The sequence below is a fragment of the Coregonus clupeaformis genome, chromosome 1 (assembly GCF_020615455.1).
Source record: "Coregonus clupeaformis isolate EN_2021a chromosome 1, ASM2061545v1, whole genome shotgun sequence".
Classification (NCBI taxonomy): Eukaryota; Metazoa; Chordata; class Actinopteri; order Salmoniformes; family Salmonidae; genus Coregonus; species Coregonus clupeaformis.
In genome coordinates this window covers 93,444,458-93,458,133 of record NC_059192.1, presented here as the reverse complement: position 1 = coordinate 93,458,133, position 13,676 = coordinate 93,444,458, and the positions used below count along the sequence as shown (strand labels likewise).

Sequence of the window (13,676 nt, the reverse complement as noted above, 5' to 3'; positions counted from 1 at the left end):
GAAACTGCTAGTTCAGGGTCTTAATTTTCTTGCCCAGGGGGTCAGGGACCCCCGCCCGTGAAAACCAGTGTCCCCCTTCAGATTTTCACCAAAAAAAATGTTTTTCCTATGTCTTATTGGGTAAAGGATAATGGCCAGGCAAAGTAAAACATTGAAAAATGTATACATTTTATTTTGACCTCCCCACAGTTATAAATGGAATACAAGAAGTGTCAACTTTAACAGCCTATTTTAGCTAACAGCTGGTTTAACAAGTTAGCCACGTGTTGGCTAAAATGAATGTCCAAGTCAAGGAAGCTTACCAGCAGCATCCCATGTTGAATACTTTGGCTGTAGTCCCCTGTAGAAGCAGAACAAACCACAAAACAACTCTTTAGGTGGGTGTTCAAAATAAAATATTTATTTCTAAATGTAACAGGTTCTTCATTCACATGTTTCCAGTCAACAAATCTTTAAGTTGAGACAGTGATAGTCGTACTGTGTTAGTTTAGTAAAGGGAAGCGTGAGTGAGACTGAGACAGGTCTCGGTCTAGTGATAAATTAACTAAAGATTGATAACCATGAATCATTCACACGTAAACAAACAGCTGATCATGTGATCAACAACCGGGCAATACTGCATCCTGATAAGAGAATAGAAGGCTCGGTTCTCATGCCCATACTAGTTTACCACTTAGAAGCTATGCCATTTGGGATGTAACCATACTTCAGTCTACGTAGTGGATATTGGAGCAGAGCCTTAAGAAGTGTTCAGGTTGAAGGAATGAATGTGCAAATCACAGAAACACTGGTGAGTGCTGCTGTAGAGAGGCAACCCTGACACATGATCGACCAAATAAAATAAACATCAAAACAAGCGCAACACAAGGCAGGTAATGCATATACTGATCTGATTTGCAGTTAAGAGAAAGGAAAATACATTTGTCAGTTCCAACCAACCTCATGTTGATAAGCTGGGACAGGAGGACTAGGACAGTTAGTGGTTATTAAGGAACCAACCAAGACCTGAAGACATGATGATGCCAAACCCATATGTATTTATATACACACATAATAAATATGGCTTTGAATTATGCATATGATAAATATTGGCATATTATCTCACAGCCCTCATAATGCTTATGGAAAAATACTGCCTATCTGAAATGTTGACAGGCTCAATCAATCAATCTGATGAGAATTAAATAAAACTGGCTGAAATTAACTAGAGGCAGTAGTCATGTATTACCCTACTACAGTATTACACATGATTCACAAAGTCACTTTCATTGTCCATTTACTGTTTTCAGCTAGAAGAAGTTAACTTAAAGAAACAAGTCAAAGAAACACAACCCTTTAACATAAAAACAACACTTCTCTCTGTCTATTGGTTCAACACAATGAGCAAAGAAGGAGAAGACATTTTCAAACATTAGCAAAGGCAATATTGACACGATCATCAGATGATCAATAACACGATCAGATGTATGGATTAACCTTTTAGAGCCGGCCTGGGCCTCATCTCTGGCTGTGCCTGAAAACATTACTAGCTTCTCACTCCTTTTTTCCTCAATTCCTCTCAAAGCTCATTGGAGGAGGTCGTCAGAGGGTAGGACCTTGGATCCTCTCTGCCAATTAGCTTTGAGAAGAGTTAAAGAAACAAGGACAGAGGAAGAAAGGATTGGACAGCTAGTAACATTTTCTGACAGCCTCACATCAACCTTGTCAAACACTGATACAGGCCTCTCCGCTACACTAGAGGACCAATACTAACTTCAGATAAATCACACAGTTAACTTGTATTTCTGTGTAAGTTGTTGCATTGGCGTGCCAGACTTTACATACAGGTGCATATCTCATGTTAGGATTGGTCCTGAACAGGTCAGAGTAGATCCCAGTGGTTCTACCTTGTGAGGAGAGGATATGACAGACAGGGTGAATCTTAATTGTATTGAATCTGATGTTCCTCCCCTAGGACCATCTCCTCCGATGCGTTTTGAGAAGGAATCAAGGAAATAGAATTGAGATTCACCTACAGAGACACACTCATTCCCTGCTATCACCCCACTCGAAACACATACAGTCAAAGTATACAGCTCTCACAAACAAACACATTAACACAGTTCAATTATATAAGTAAAGTAACAAAAGGAATAATGTTAAATTATCAACATTTACAGGCTTTAATGGTGATTATTATAGATATGTCTTTTTTTGTTTTTGTTGAAAGGTTAAGATGCGTTCAACCCCTCCTCTTCAGAAAACTTTGCAGGCAGGTTAACAGCCCAGGAGGAATCAGCTGTCCTTTAAAAATAAATGTGCGTCCGACTGTCCGTCCGAGTATCCTGCCGATGGCATAGATCAGTTCAGTTCACTACGCTTTGACACCAGTCTGGTATAACGTCCTCAGACTCTGTGTGGTTTTATTTTTTTAGGCTATGCGGTGGACTCTCGGCAGCGTGTGCAGGTGTGTGTAGCCCTGTTTCTGTGTGTCTGGACCTGCACAGTGCACCTGGTCAGGCCGTAGGTGTGTATCAACAGGTGTCTGGCCTTGGCCTGCACGTCCTCCCACGCACTGGCACTAGAGGGCGCTAGAAGCACAATACAAACAGAAATCGGGTTAGGACAGTGGCTCTTTCTTCATTTATCTTTCCTCGATTCCTCACATCCTCTCTCGACACCTTGTTAAAATTCATTGGAGAATTAGGTCCGAGGGGGAAGGACCTTAGAACATCTCCAATACAGCTGAGAAGGGTTCGAGGACATAGGATGTGAAGAATCACAGAAAGACTAATTGAGATACAACCAGAGTGTAGTGTTCCTAAACCTATCAACAGAATGCACTCCACATGCCATGTGTACAACTAACAAAGGAGAGGAATGTCAAAGGTCACTCACAAAGCTGCAGGTGTGCGAGGGCGGTGGTCTTGTCGCCGGTTAACGCCCACACGTTGAGCTCGTCCACTGATTGGACGTCCTCCAACTTCAGAAGGTCTTCTCTGATTCGCTGAACGTCCACATGCCTGGGTGCCCCTAACAGTAGAAAAAGTACCCAATTGTCATACTTGAGTGAAAGTAAATGTACCTTAATAGAAAATGACTCAAGTACAAGTAAAAGTCACCCAGTACACGTCTACTTGAGTACCGTAGTCAAAAATATAAATAGTAAAGTAAGGTACAAATACCTGAAAAAACAACTTAAGTAGTATTTTAAAGAATCTTTACTTAAATACTTTACACCACTGAGTAAAACACACTAAGTTTCATGAAACTCAGAACGTTAACATTGTTTTGCTCGTCTCTCTAGCCAGTCTTGTTGCCATGTCCAGTACGTTGCTAGCGAAAGACTTGTCCCATTCATAGCATGAGAACAATCTACTATTATTTAAACACTATGGGATATTTTTACAGCTCCAGATTAAGCAATTTAAACTGTGTTTTAGCTCTCTCTCTCACAGTAGATCTGTCTGGTGAGCAGAAGTATGATGATAATGTAGCTTATCTCTGTCCCTCCAGGACATTATGGTATGGTCTAGATCAGTGGTTCCTATTCCTGGTCCTGCGGACCCAAAGGGGTACACATTTTTGCTTTTGCCCTGGCAAATCAAAGGCTTGATGAGTTCATTAGTTGAATCAAGTGTGTGAGTGCTAGGGGGCAAAAACAAAAATGTGCACCCCTTTAGGCCCCCAGGACCAGGATTGAGAACCACTGATCTAAATCATATACAGTACACATACAGGCTAATTAATATATGAACTGTAATACATGTAGCCGTTCTCTCACCCTCGAGGACGATGACTCCCGTGTCTCGTATGATGCGTATCGTAGTGAACAGCACCAGGATAGAGAAGATGTAGGTACAGATGGGGTCCGCCAGCTTGTACTCTGGCTAGGGGGGCAAAGGTCAAAGGTTAGATATCAGGTCAATCTAACTCAGCTGGGTCATGTTTGTTAGGTACCAAACTGAAAGAAACAGACAAACAGAAAGGAACTATGTGGACTCGTCCAATAAGGCAGGGTTTCCCCAACTCGATTCCTGGGGCTCCCCCTGGGTGCATGTTTTGTGTTTTGCCCTAGCACTACACAGCTGATTCAAATAAACACCATCAAGCTTTGATTATTTGAATCAGTTGTGTAGTGCTAGGGCAAAAACCAAAATGTGCACCCAGGAGGGGGGGGGGGCCCAGGACCGTAGGTACAAAGCCAAAACGTGCTCCCGTGGGGGGGGCCCCAGGACCGAGTTTGGGAAACCCGAATAAGAAACGGTAAATTGAGTTTTCCATTGCAAAATGTTTTAAAACTTTTTCTGTTGCATGGGCTAATGAACACGACCCTGGCCCGACCCAGAAAGCCCTTAAACTATCCCATTCATCCCTTCAACATTAAAACAACAGTTACAAAATCAATGGATCTTTAACCCCTCTTCCTGCTCCCAGGTCTGACGTTCCAGCCTACCTTGAAGCGTACGATGTAGGCAGCGATGAGGACCCCTATACTCTGGACCAGGTCTCCCAGTGCATGGATGAAGGCTGCCCTGACCGCCAGGCTGCCCTGGGGACCCTGCTGCCCCTGGGCTGGGGGGCCACCGTGGCTGTGGCCATGGCCGTGTGAGGGTGGAGGGGGACCCCCGTGGGAGTGACCATGACCCCCGTGGGAGTGGAGGTGACCGTTACCGGTCTGGTTCAGGAGGAAACCCATACTATATAAATAAATAAGAGAGAGGTTTGTCAGTTTGCTTTTAACTTCTTGTGGCCGTTTAATCTTGGACTACTACGTTTAATCATTACTATAGATGATTGAGGCTACACTCACTACACTATCAATCATCTACACTTTACACACGCCACACTCATCAACACACTTTCCACACGCCACTTACCATCATCAACAACACTCTACACACACCACGCTCATCAACACACTTTACACACGCCACGCTCATCAACACACTTTACACACACCACGCTCATCAACACACGCCCGGCTTACCATCAACAACAATCTACACACGCCACGCTCATCAACACACGCCACGCTCATCAACAACACTCTACACACGCCACGCTTATCAACACAATTTACACACGCCACGCTCATCAACAACACTCTACACACGCCACTTACCATCATCAACAACACTCTACACACGCCACGCTTATCAACACATTTTCCACACGCCACGCTTATCAACACATTTTCCACACGCCACGCTTATCAACAACACTCTACACACGCCACTTATCATCATCAACAACACTACACGCCAGGCTCTAACCAACTGAGTCACACAATTGCAAAGTCATTTTGTAGTGCGAAGTGGAGAGGAGTGGACCTTTGGACTGCAGTAGTTTATGACATATCATCATACATGTCATAAAGCTTTATCATTCATTCACTCTAACTGGAATCAGGAATCCCTCCCTCCTCACCTCCCCACTGTCGGGTGCAAAATGACTGCTCTCTCCGTCTGTGTGTGCATGCAGGTGTGTGTGCATGCAGTTGTGTGTACTCAGCTACTCACACTAGGTTGACAGCGACCCCCACAGCTGCAGTGATGAGCATGGCATCTCCGTTGATATCAAAGTCCTGACTGACAGTTCTCTGCACCGCCTCGTTCAACAACACCCCCGTTAGGATGTAAATGAGTAACACACTGATACCGGCTGAGACCACCTCTATGGGGGAGAGAGAGACAGATTAGACTATAGCAAATAATGTACCCAAACGTTTATACTGGACAGCTGAATGTAATATGGTAACAGTTTACTGTCTGCATCTATTAAACAGGAGGCTCTAAAACAGCAGAAACCTCTCTGAGCTTTTCAATCACAAGGTCACTTTCCTTACACAGTCTGAGGAGAGAAACGTGAGATACAGGATCAGAACACTGCTGACCTCACACTTTCCATCTCCAAAATATGACAGATCTAGAAAGTGGATCTTTCTGGAACAAGAGGAGAGCAGTAACAGTAACGTACCCAGGCGATGCAGTCCGAAGGTGAATCTGTTGGTGGGTGGTTTAGCAGACAGCCACAACGCCAGTAGAGATACCACTATCCCAATCAGGTCAGTTAACATGTGGAGAGCATCAGTCATTATGGCCAGACTGTTAGCTACATAACCACCTAGAGACACACAGATAGACATTAAATACGTGACCGTAATACAATATCACCAACAGAATTTAACTTAGGGCCCCCAAAAGGCTAGGGCCGGCTCTGGCTGCATGTGTGGGTATGGATGGATGTTGGTACGCAGACCCGCGAGCCACTGCAGCCTCTCATGATGACTTCAGATTTTGTGGCCCCCACCCCCATCAAAGTTGCCTATCCCTGACCTACATTATAACCTACACAGATAGCTGTTAGCTACATTTCCACCTACAGACACACAGATACAGAGCTAGCTGTTAGTTAAATCAATACTGGTATTTCTCAGAACATGATCAAGCACACATTACGTTTCTCATCACAGGTATATGTGTGTATTGTTACGCCAGCAGGTGATTGTACAGGTACATGTATGCTAATACCACCATGTGTTGAACATTCCTCAACTATTCACCTGGGGCCAGGTATGAGGTGGGACAGGTATGACCGACTAAGATTACAGATCCAATCACAATGTTGATGTGGGAGATTTAGGATCTGAAAAGCAACTACTGAGTACAGTCTACAGCTGTCCCCAGCCCTGGTCCTGGAGAGCTACAGGGAGTGCACTGTGCATACTTTAGTTCCAGCCCATCACCAACACTCTTAATTCACCTAATAAAAGGTGTTGATGATTAGTTGGTTAGTGAGATCAGGTGTGCTCTAGTGCTGGGCTTGCAGTGCACACTCAGTACCTCTCCAGGACCAGCGATAGTGAGTAGGTCTACTCAGGCTACTTCAGATTGGAACTTGGAAGTCAATGCTCCAAACATCATACTACATTGATTTGATTGGAACTTGAAGGCCACAGCTTTAACATCACAGTACTAGCAGTGTATAATGAGAGTCTGTAGTCAGTACTGTAACAGACTAGTGTAGTGTGTGTCTTGTCTGCTCACCTATCAGTTCTCCAATCATGAAGAGGAAATACAACACAGAGGCGCACACCAACTTCTTCATCACTCTCCTCCGTTTAACCCCCTCTCTCTTCCTCGTGCAGCTCTCACACTGCAACCGGTCCATGTTGACACTGGGGCTCCCCAAGCTCCCTGAGGACGAGTCGAGCAGCGAGTCGTCATCGTCCACCACCACTGTGTTCACCACGACGCCGTTCGGCGATGCCCCGGCTGCGTAGTCCTCCATCTCACCGGAAACCACCACTTTGAGTTTGTTGAATTTGGGCGCTTCATCCTCCACGAGTTCGTCACCGGAGAGGTCAAAGGGTGCGGTGTCGCTCAGGTCCCAGTTCTCTGGCTCCTTCCTAAAGGCAGACCGCACCTTGCTCATGAAGCTCGCACCACCTGACATCGTTAACACCAGTTGTTGACAGGTCAGGAGCCGTTAACTTTCAATGATGCCGGTCCGAGCTTGGTGTGCTTCTCACCAATGTCACCGTCTTATAAAGTATTGAATCAGTGGTTGTGGCTGTAACGTTACATCTCTGTGTTGACACACCTGAAACACCTGTGGGATGGAACAAATGAATCATTACCAGAAATAAATAAAAAACGTCCTAACGTTACTTAGGACACACCCAGTGTCTGTTAAAACGGTACAGTATAATACAGATACTGGATTTTTTAAACAAATGAATATGGCTAACTGCACAACAGGTTGACATTTGTAAGTATGTATCGATCGTCTACCCGTGTAACAGAACACTCCGAGGTGGACATTGATTTAAGGAAGCCTACATATTCAATAGTTCATGCACTGAAAACGATGACCATTCCATTTCAGGGAATTCTGATGATTCGAGGGGAACTTCAATGGGGATGACAGCACTTCCAATTCACGAACACACACAAACAATGCATCCACAGTCGGCTGAATCAATCAAAACAGATTGCTAGTTGTCTGCATCCAAATTCCCTGTTTGTCATTAAATAAATTGTCGTTGAAAACAACATCTTGTTAACTACACACAATAGTAATGTCTGGCAACAACTCATCAGTCCTACAAATCGATTCACCATTGACAGAAGATGGGAGGCTTGATTGGTTAGCCAAGCTAGCTCGGAGACTCGATTTCTGTTTTTAACTGAGCTGAAAACATCACATTTATCTTACAACATTAGCGTTAAAATTACCGATCGTCAGCCTTTTCTAGAAGAAAATATTTCCTCGCTGTGATTCTGTTCAAAATCATTTCTGTAACATCGCACCGTTAATAGTTTGAGTAGTCAAGCTACTAGCTTGGTTCAAAGAGGAAGTCCAAACAGTCACATGAGTGACGCCGTCACATGATGTTTTCCAGACGTTGCGGTTCTTGATGGAGAGCTCATTTCAAAAGGTAAAGTGTTCAAAATCATCTGTATATTTTACAATATAACATGATTGCCTCCATTTGGAATGACTTGAATATGTGTTTTGCTGCCTTAGCTAACTGTAGAGTGGACAGCATTTCTAGATTTATTCGGAATGGCATAGCTAGCTATGTTTAGTAGAAAGCTAGCAAAGCCAGGCACCATAGCACTCCCCTAGTGCTGCTATCCAACTAGCTAGTTACTATTTTATCTATTTTATTGATACCTGGTTGTGTTGTCTGAGTCAGGCATTCACTTACTAAGGACATTCAGCCAGTGCTTGCCAATCCTCCCCTGAAAAGCTACAGGGTTTTCAGGCATTTGCTCCAGCCCTACTGTAACACACCTGATTCTACTAATCACCTTTGATCAGCTGAATCAGGTGTTTTAGAGCAGGGCTGGAATAAAAGTCTGCACACTTCTCCAAGAGGAAGTGGGTTTGCAACCCCTCAGAAGGTTCAAGGGTCCAAGTGTCTAACATCTCCAGTGTTTCCCCTATATTCATTTAGCATCTGCGAGCCGCTACTCCAAAAAATATGATTTAAAAAAAGAAGTTACCTTTTAACAGTTCATATTCTGTTAACTCATACCCAAATAATGTTGTTGACTCAGCCTATATTTGTATTTGTGGCCAAAGCATAAAATAAAAACACTTCAAAAACCCCACCTCAAACTTTTAAAAAAATGCTTGCTATTTCGTGATAGTGTGATGTAATACTCCTCAGGAGGATGAGCTGGCCAATCAGTGGTCTAGTGGAGGATGAGCTGGACAATCAGTGGTCTAGTGGAGGATGAGCTGGACAATCAGCAGTTCACTCGCATAAACATTTTTAATAACCAGTATACGCCCACACCATTCCAACACAGAAAAGCTGCTTTTTAACATACATTTACATTTTAGTCATTTAGCAGATGCTCTTATCCAGAGCGACTGTGCTTCTATTTTACCTTTTTGAATTGGAAATGTGTTCTTTGCATACTTAATTAAAACATTTTAGAAGGAAAACTATTTCACTCATATTGTAAGTATTTATAGGTCATATTTCATGGAAATCTGGAAACACTGGGCAGTTACTTTTAAACAGCAACATTTTGTCTCTACGGCCAAGAGGAGGGCCATTGGCCACACCACCGCTGCTGAAAAACATCTCTGCTTGCTTTCTCTAGGCTGTAGAATCAGACAGTGACGTCCCACATGGAGACAGAGGGGAAGGCAGATGAGGGTTCCTCATCTCAACGTGACCCTCCTCAGAACACTGGTAGCTACGGTAACTAGTCATGAGTTACACATGCTTATCTCAACTCTGAATCAGGCCCTTATGCCTGATTCGGACTACAGGGCCAAACCGAACCAAGCTGAGTTGTACTGGGCTGGCCTGGTTACATATTCACCATAGTTGCTGGAACCATGCTGGACAAGACGTGAAAATAAAATATTGGTGCCAGGACAGTACGGTTTGTGTCTGCCCTGTAGTGTGAATCAGTCACTTCAGGTGCTTTTCCACTGGCAGGCTTTGCACTAGTTTTTGGTCAAAATATGTTTATTATAATGATTAAAAAAATGTGGTGTGTGCTTCTATTTGACCTTTTTGAATTGGAAATGTGTTCTTTGCATATCCCCCTCTCCCTGATGCACCCTCAGAGAGTGGGGTCACGGTCAGGGTCTGCCATTATCAACGGCGGCCCTGGAGCAATTATGGTTAAGTGCCTTGCTCAAGGGCACATCGACATATTTTTCACCTCCGAGACCTGTCCCAAAAAAGCCCCAAAAAGTCTAGGGCTATGTACCTACCCTGACATGAGGTCAAACTGAAGGGAGTGGGACTGGTCTTTCTACATGTGACTGGCTAGAATTGACAAAGTGTTTGTTATTGCCCCTTAGATCTCAGCCTGACTCTCCAGGACTTTCGCCCTACAGAGGACTCCCAGCCTGCAGAGAAATCAGTCCTTGTTGAAGAGCCCATTGTAGTGGACAGAAAGGCCATAGAGAAACTGACAGAAGGCCTGCTCTCTCACTACCTGCCTGACCTTTACAGCTCCAAACAGGCTCTGTTGGAACTCAAGTTAGTATTCAAGTCACATCAGACATTAAAACAAACACTTGGGGTACGTCCCAAACGGCACCCTATTCTCTATGTAGTGCACTACTTTTTGACCAGGGCCCATAGGGCTCTGGACGAAAGTAGTGCAATATGAAGGGAATAGGCTGCCATTTGGGATGCACTTGTTGTTTTCTCTAGTCCAGTTTCATCTTTCATTTTATTAGGAGGATAATGATAATTCACTGATCACGTCTGAATTAGATTCTACTTGACAAGATAGTTAGTTTCCTCTGTCCATGTTACAGGTGTTGTGGTGTGTGACTGTCATGTGGTTGTAGCTCTTATGTTCCTCTCCTTTCCTCTTCACCAGTCAAAACCAAGTCATCCTGCTGGACACACTGGACCAAGAAGTCACCAAATTCAGAGAGTGCAACTCCCTACTGGATCTAAACTCACTGGTACATTTGACTGTCTGGCTGGCTGTCTGTGTCTGTCGCTCTGCCTGTTTCTGTCTGTCTGTTGTTTCAAACATACACAGCATCTGAAGAGAATACTTTCATTGTCCACCCCTCCTGCTCCCTGTAGGAATGATGTATGTTTGAAACCGGTACTGTTTGTTTCAGTTCACAGAGGCCAAGTTGTATCACGGTAAACTGGTGAACATACGTAAAGACATGATCATGCTGCACGAGAAGACAACTAAACTAAAGGTGGGTGAATGTTTATTTTCCCCCCAGAATGGACTATTGTTGCTAAGCTATTGCTCATTCTCTCCTCTCCTCCTCTTTCTCCTCCTCCACCTCCTCCATTCATTCTCTCCTCTCCTCTTCTATGGTAGCAGTTGATAAGAAATAGTTGTTTTAAATGTAAACTTAAATTTGAACTTACTGACATTGACTTGAATGGGAAACCGTGATGAAAAGTTGTTTTAAAACACGTTGAATTTGTCTCTCTGTCTCCAGAAAAGAGCGTTGAAGCTCCAGCAGCAGAGAGAGAAGGAGGCTATGGAGGAAGAACAACAGAGAGAGAAGGAGCTGGAGAGAGAGAGGCAGCTGATTGCCAAACCTGCCAAGAGAACATAGAACCATCCATGAACTCTGTCCTAACTCTGGCACTGCCAACTATACTATAGAGCCAAAGATGAGGGCTGCGTCGCACTTGTCTCGAGGGCTCCGACCCTGACCCCATCTCTGGTTGTTGAACAGTAGACCAACTCAGTTCCTCAAGATGACACAGTTCATCCAATCGTTGGTGTGAGAAAGTCAGACATGATTTGTTCTCTTGTATGCGGAGCTGTTAGGACAAGTACTGCTTGTAGGTTGTTTTATATTCAGTGGTGTCAAGACGATTACTGCTCCTGGTTAGTTTTCGTGGCCAATCATGCTGTTTAGATCAGAAACAGCTCATGCCAGCAGTGACTATTCCTCACTTCATCCTAAATGGCTGTAATATGGATTTTCAAGGTGAATAAAAGAGAAGAGCAGTCGCAGATGAAGTCAATCAAAATCAATCTGGTTTAATATAGGTTGCAACAGGGAGACTCCTCCAGCACAGAAGCAGAGAAAAAATGTCTAACTCGCTTTCTCTAAGTGTGTGTGTGTTGAATATGTTTGAGGGATGAATGTAGCACATGGGGATGTGTGAGACTTACTCCTCAGCCTGAAGTGTCCCCCCTAAGACGCTTCAGAAGGGCGGTCACGTGTGCTAGCAAAGCAGAGATCCTGGGGTTTCCAGCTGAATTAGGAGGAAGCAGTGATCCTTTACATAAGCAGGCCCTTATATTCTAATGTCACAGCACCAATGTTCTGTAAACACCTGCCGAGAACCTTGTAGGAAGTCACAACATCAGCTGCTACAGAATCACAGTGTCACAGAATACAATAACAATCGGTGTCCTCTGTCATTGTACCTCCAGTCTGGTGTCAACCACTATCAACAGATATGAGAACAATCCATAACATTCAGTATCAAGTCTAGTGACCATCAACCCGTACACAAATGAGTGTCCCAAATAGAACACTGGAAATCATGTGTATTACACAAAGGGGAAAAAAAATATGCTAAGCATTGAGTTAATTGCTAACTAGAGTTAGCTCAATAACTGGAAGCCTATGGGTATCTGCTAGCATGCAGATACCCATAGACTAGCATGCAGATACCCATAGACTTCCAGTCATTGCGCTAACACTAGTTAGCATTGGATAGCAGAAGTACCTCTAACTTTCTTCATACTGGACACAGAGACATACATTTGGTATCCACAAGTTCATCTGACTCTGTGGAAGTAGATAAAGGGCATCATTGCCAAACTCCCGAAGTATCCCTTTAACTGAATATGCTGAAAATGAGCTTTATGCATCTTAAATTACAGTCTCCCGTTTTAATCATTCGACATACCCACCAAAAGTGGCTTGCAAATGACCAAGTATCTCGATGCATTTTCAAATGTAGCTTTACTACACATTTCAAGGTGTGAACACCCACAATCAACCTGCCATTCCAAATAAACAATTTTGTCAATTCCAAATCAATTACAGGCTGGGTTGACTCCCACCTCCCTCCCGGCATTCAACCAAGCATCTCTTCAATTCTTATTCCGTTAGTTTGCAGTTCAGAACTCACAACAGCACAAATTAAACTTATGGCTGTCAGAGTGGCCCTTGTGATGTCCCGATATCAATGTCCAGGGGAAGTCTGATTTCCCTACCCAGACAACCTGAGCTTCAGCAACCATCCTTTGCTCTCCATTCTGCCTCGTCCGTTTTTGCCCAGGCACCAACAGCATGAGAGAAGTTTAGATAAGATCCCTTCATGCCTGCTCCACGTGCTAAGTCTCAGGACACATGCAGCACTCCTGCAAGAAGGGCAGTCAATAGCTCAGATGCTGTATCCAGGTTGCTTGGTGCAGGCTCAGGCTAGCAGCTGTGAGGGACCGGGATGTAGTGGATGCCATATCTTCAGCCAGTTAGAGGGGGTGTGGTCTCACACTGATCTGGTCAAATTCATCTGATGCATCAAAGGTACCATCTGGGGTTCTTATCACAATGAAAGAAGACCTGAACACAGTTTAGGACATTGCTGATTCCAGAATCCAAGACCAAGTAATCACTGTATGACTAATATTTACCAATATTCTCCATACAAATGTTAAACACAAATGTCAAAGAAAATAACAAAACACTTGTAATGGAGCCACTTT

General features: G+C 43.9%; 2 protein-coding genes across 4 annotated transcripts; one reads left to right on the top strand and one right to left on the bottom strand.

The window, feature by feature from the left end:
* Nucleotides 1-372: 372 nt before the first annotated feature.
* slc30a4 (solute carrier family 30 member 4) lies at nt 373-9,025 on the bottom strand. 2 transcript variants are annotated; one of them, XM_041894787.2, is made up of 8 exons: nt 8,696-9,025; nt 7,029-7,593; nt 5,959-6,105; nt 5,502-5,655; nt 4,436-4,679; nt 3,764-3,869; nt 2,878-3,012; nt 373-2,570 (listed from the first exon to the last, which is right to left on the bottom strand). In XM_041894787.2, the coding sequence occupies exons 2-8, from the start codon at nt 7,435-7,437 to the stop codon at nt 2,416-2,418; spliced, it is 1,350 nt and encodes a 449-aa protein (XP_041750721.1). In that variant the 5' UTR covers nt 7,438-7,593; nt 8,696-9,025; the 3' UTR covers nt 373-2,415. The 2 variants fall into 2 exon arrangements, with proteins under 2 accessions (XP_041750721.1, XP_041750711.1); XM_041894777.2 differs by lacking the exon at nt 8,696-9,025 and adding an exon at nt 8,220-8,306.
* Nucleotides 8,336-11,966, top strand: bloc1s6 (biogenesis of lysosomal organelles complex-1, subunit 6, pallidin). Of its 2 annotated transcripts, none has more exons than XM_041894810.2 (6): nt 8,336-8,422; nt 9,603-9,694; nt 10,318-10,498; nt 10,848-10,935; nt 11,101-11,187; nt 11,440-11,966. In XM_041894810.2, exons 2-6 carry the CDS (start codon nt 9,631-9,633, stop codon nt 11,557-11,559), a joined length of 540 nt encoding a protein of 179 aa, XP_041750744.1. In that variant the 5' UTR covers nt 8,336-8,422; nt 9,603-9,630; the 3' UTR covers nt 11,560-11,966. The 2 variants fall into 2 exon arrangements, with proteins under 2 accessions (XP_041750744.1, XP_041750735.1); XM_041894801.2 differs by having other exon boundaries at nt 9,603-9,703.
* Nucleotides 11,967-13,676: the final 1,710 nt, after the last annotated feature.

What these genes read in the sequence shown, in the direction of transcription:
- slc30a4 (XM_041894787.2), bottom strand. Translation starts at nt 7,437, where the DNA reads ATGTCAGGTGGTGCGAGCTTCATGAGCAAGGTGCGGTCTGCCTTTAGG. An exon ending in GGGGTCGCTGTCAACCTAGT is followed by an intron (nt 4,680 to 5,501) that starts GTGAGTAGCTGA and finishes TTATTTATATAG; the next exon opens with TATGGGTTTCCTCCTGAACC. An exon ending in GGGAGTCATCGTCCTCGAGG is followed by an intron (nt 3,013 to 3,763) that starts GTGAGAGAACGG and finishes TTCTACTGTTAG; the next exon opens with GGGCACCCAGGCATGTGGAC.
- bloc1s6 (XM_041894801.2), top strand. Translation starts at nt 9,631, where the DNA reads ATGGAGACAGAGGGGAAGGCAGATGAGGGTTCCTCATCTCAACGTGAC. An exon ending in CAGGCTCTGTTGGAACTCAA is followed by an intron (nt 10,499 to 10,847) that starts GTTAGTATTCAA and finishes CCTCTTCACCAG; the next exon opens with TCAAAACCAAGTCATCCTGC. An exon ending in AGAAGACAACTAAACTAAAG is followed by an intron (nt 11,188 to 11,439) that starts GTGGGTGAATGT and finishes CTCTGTCTCCAG; the next exon opens with AAAAGAGCGTTGAAGCTCCA.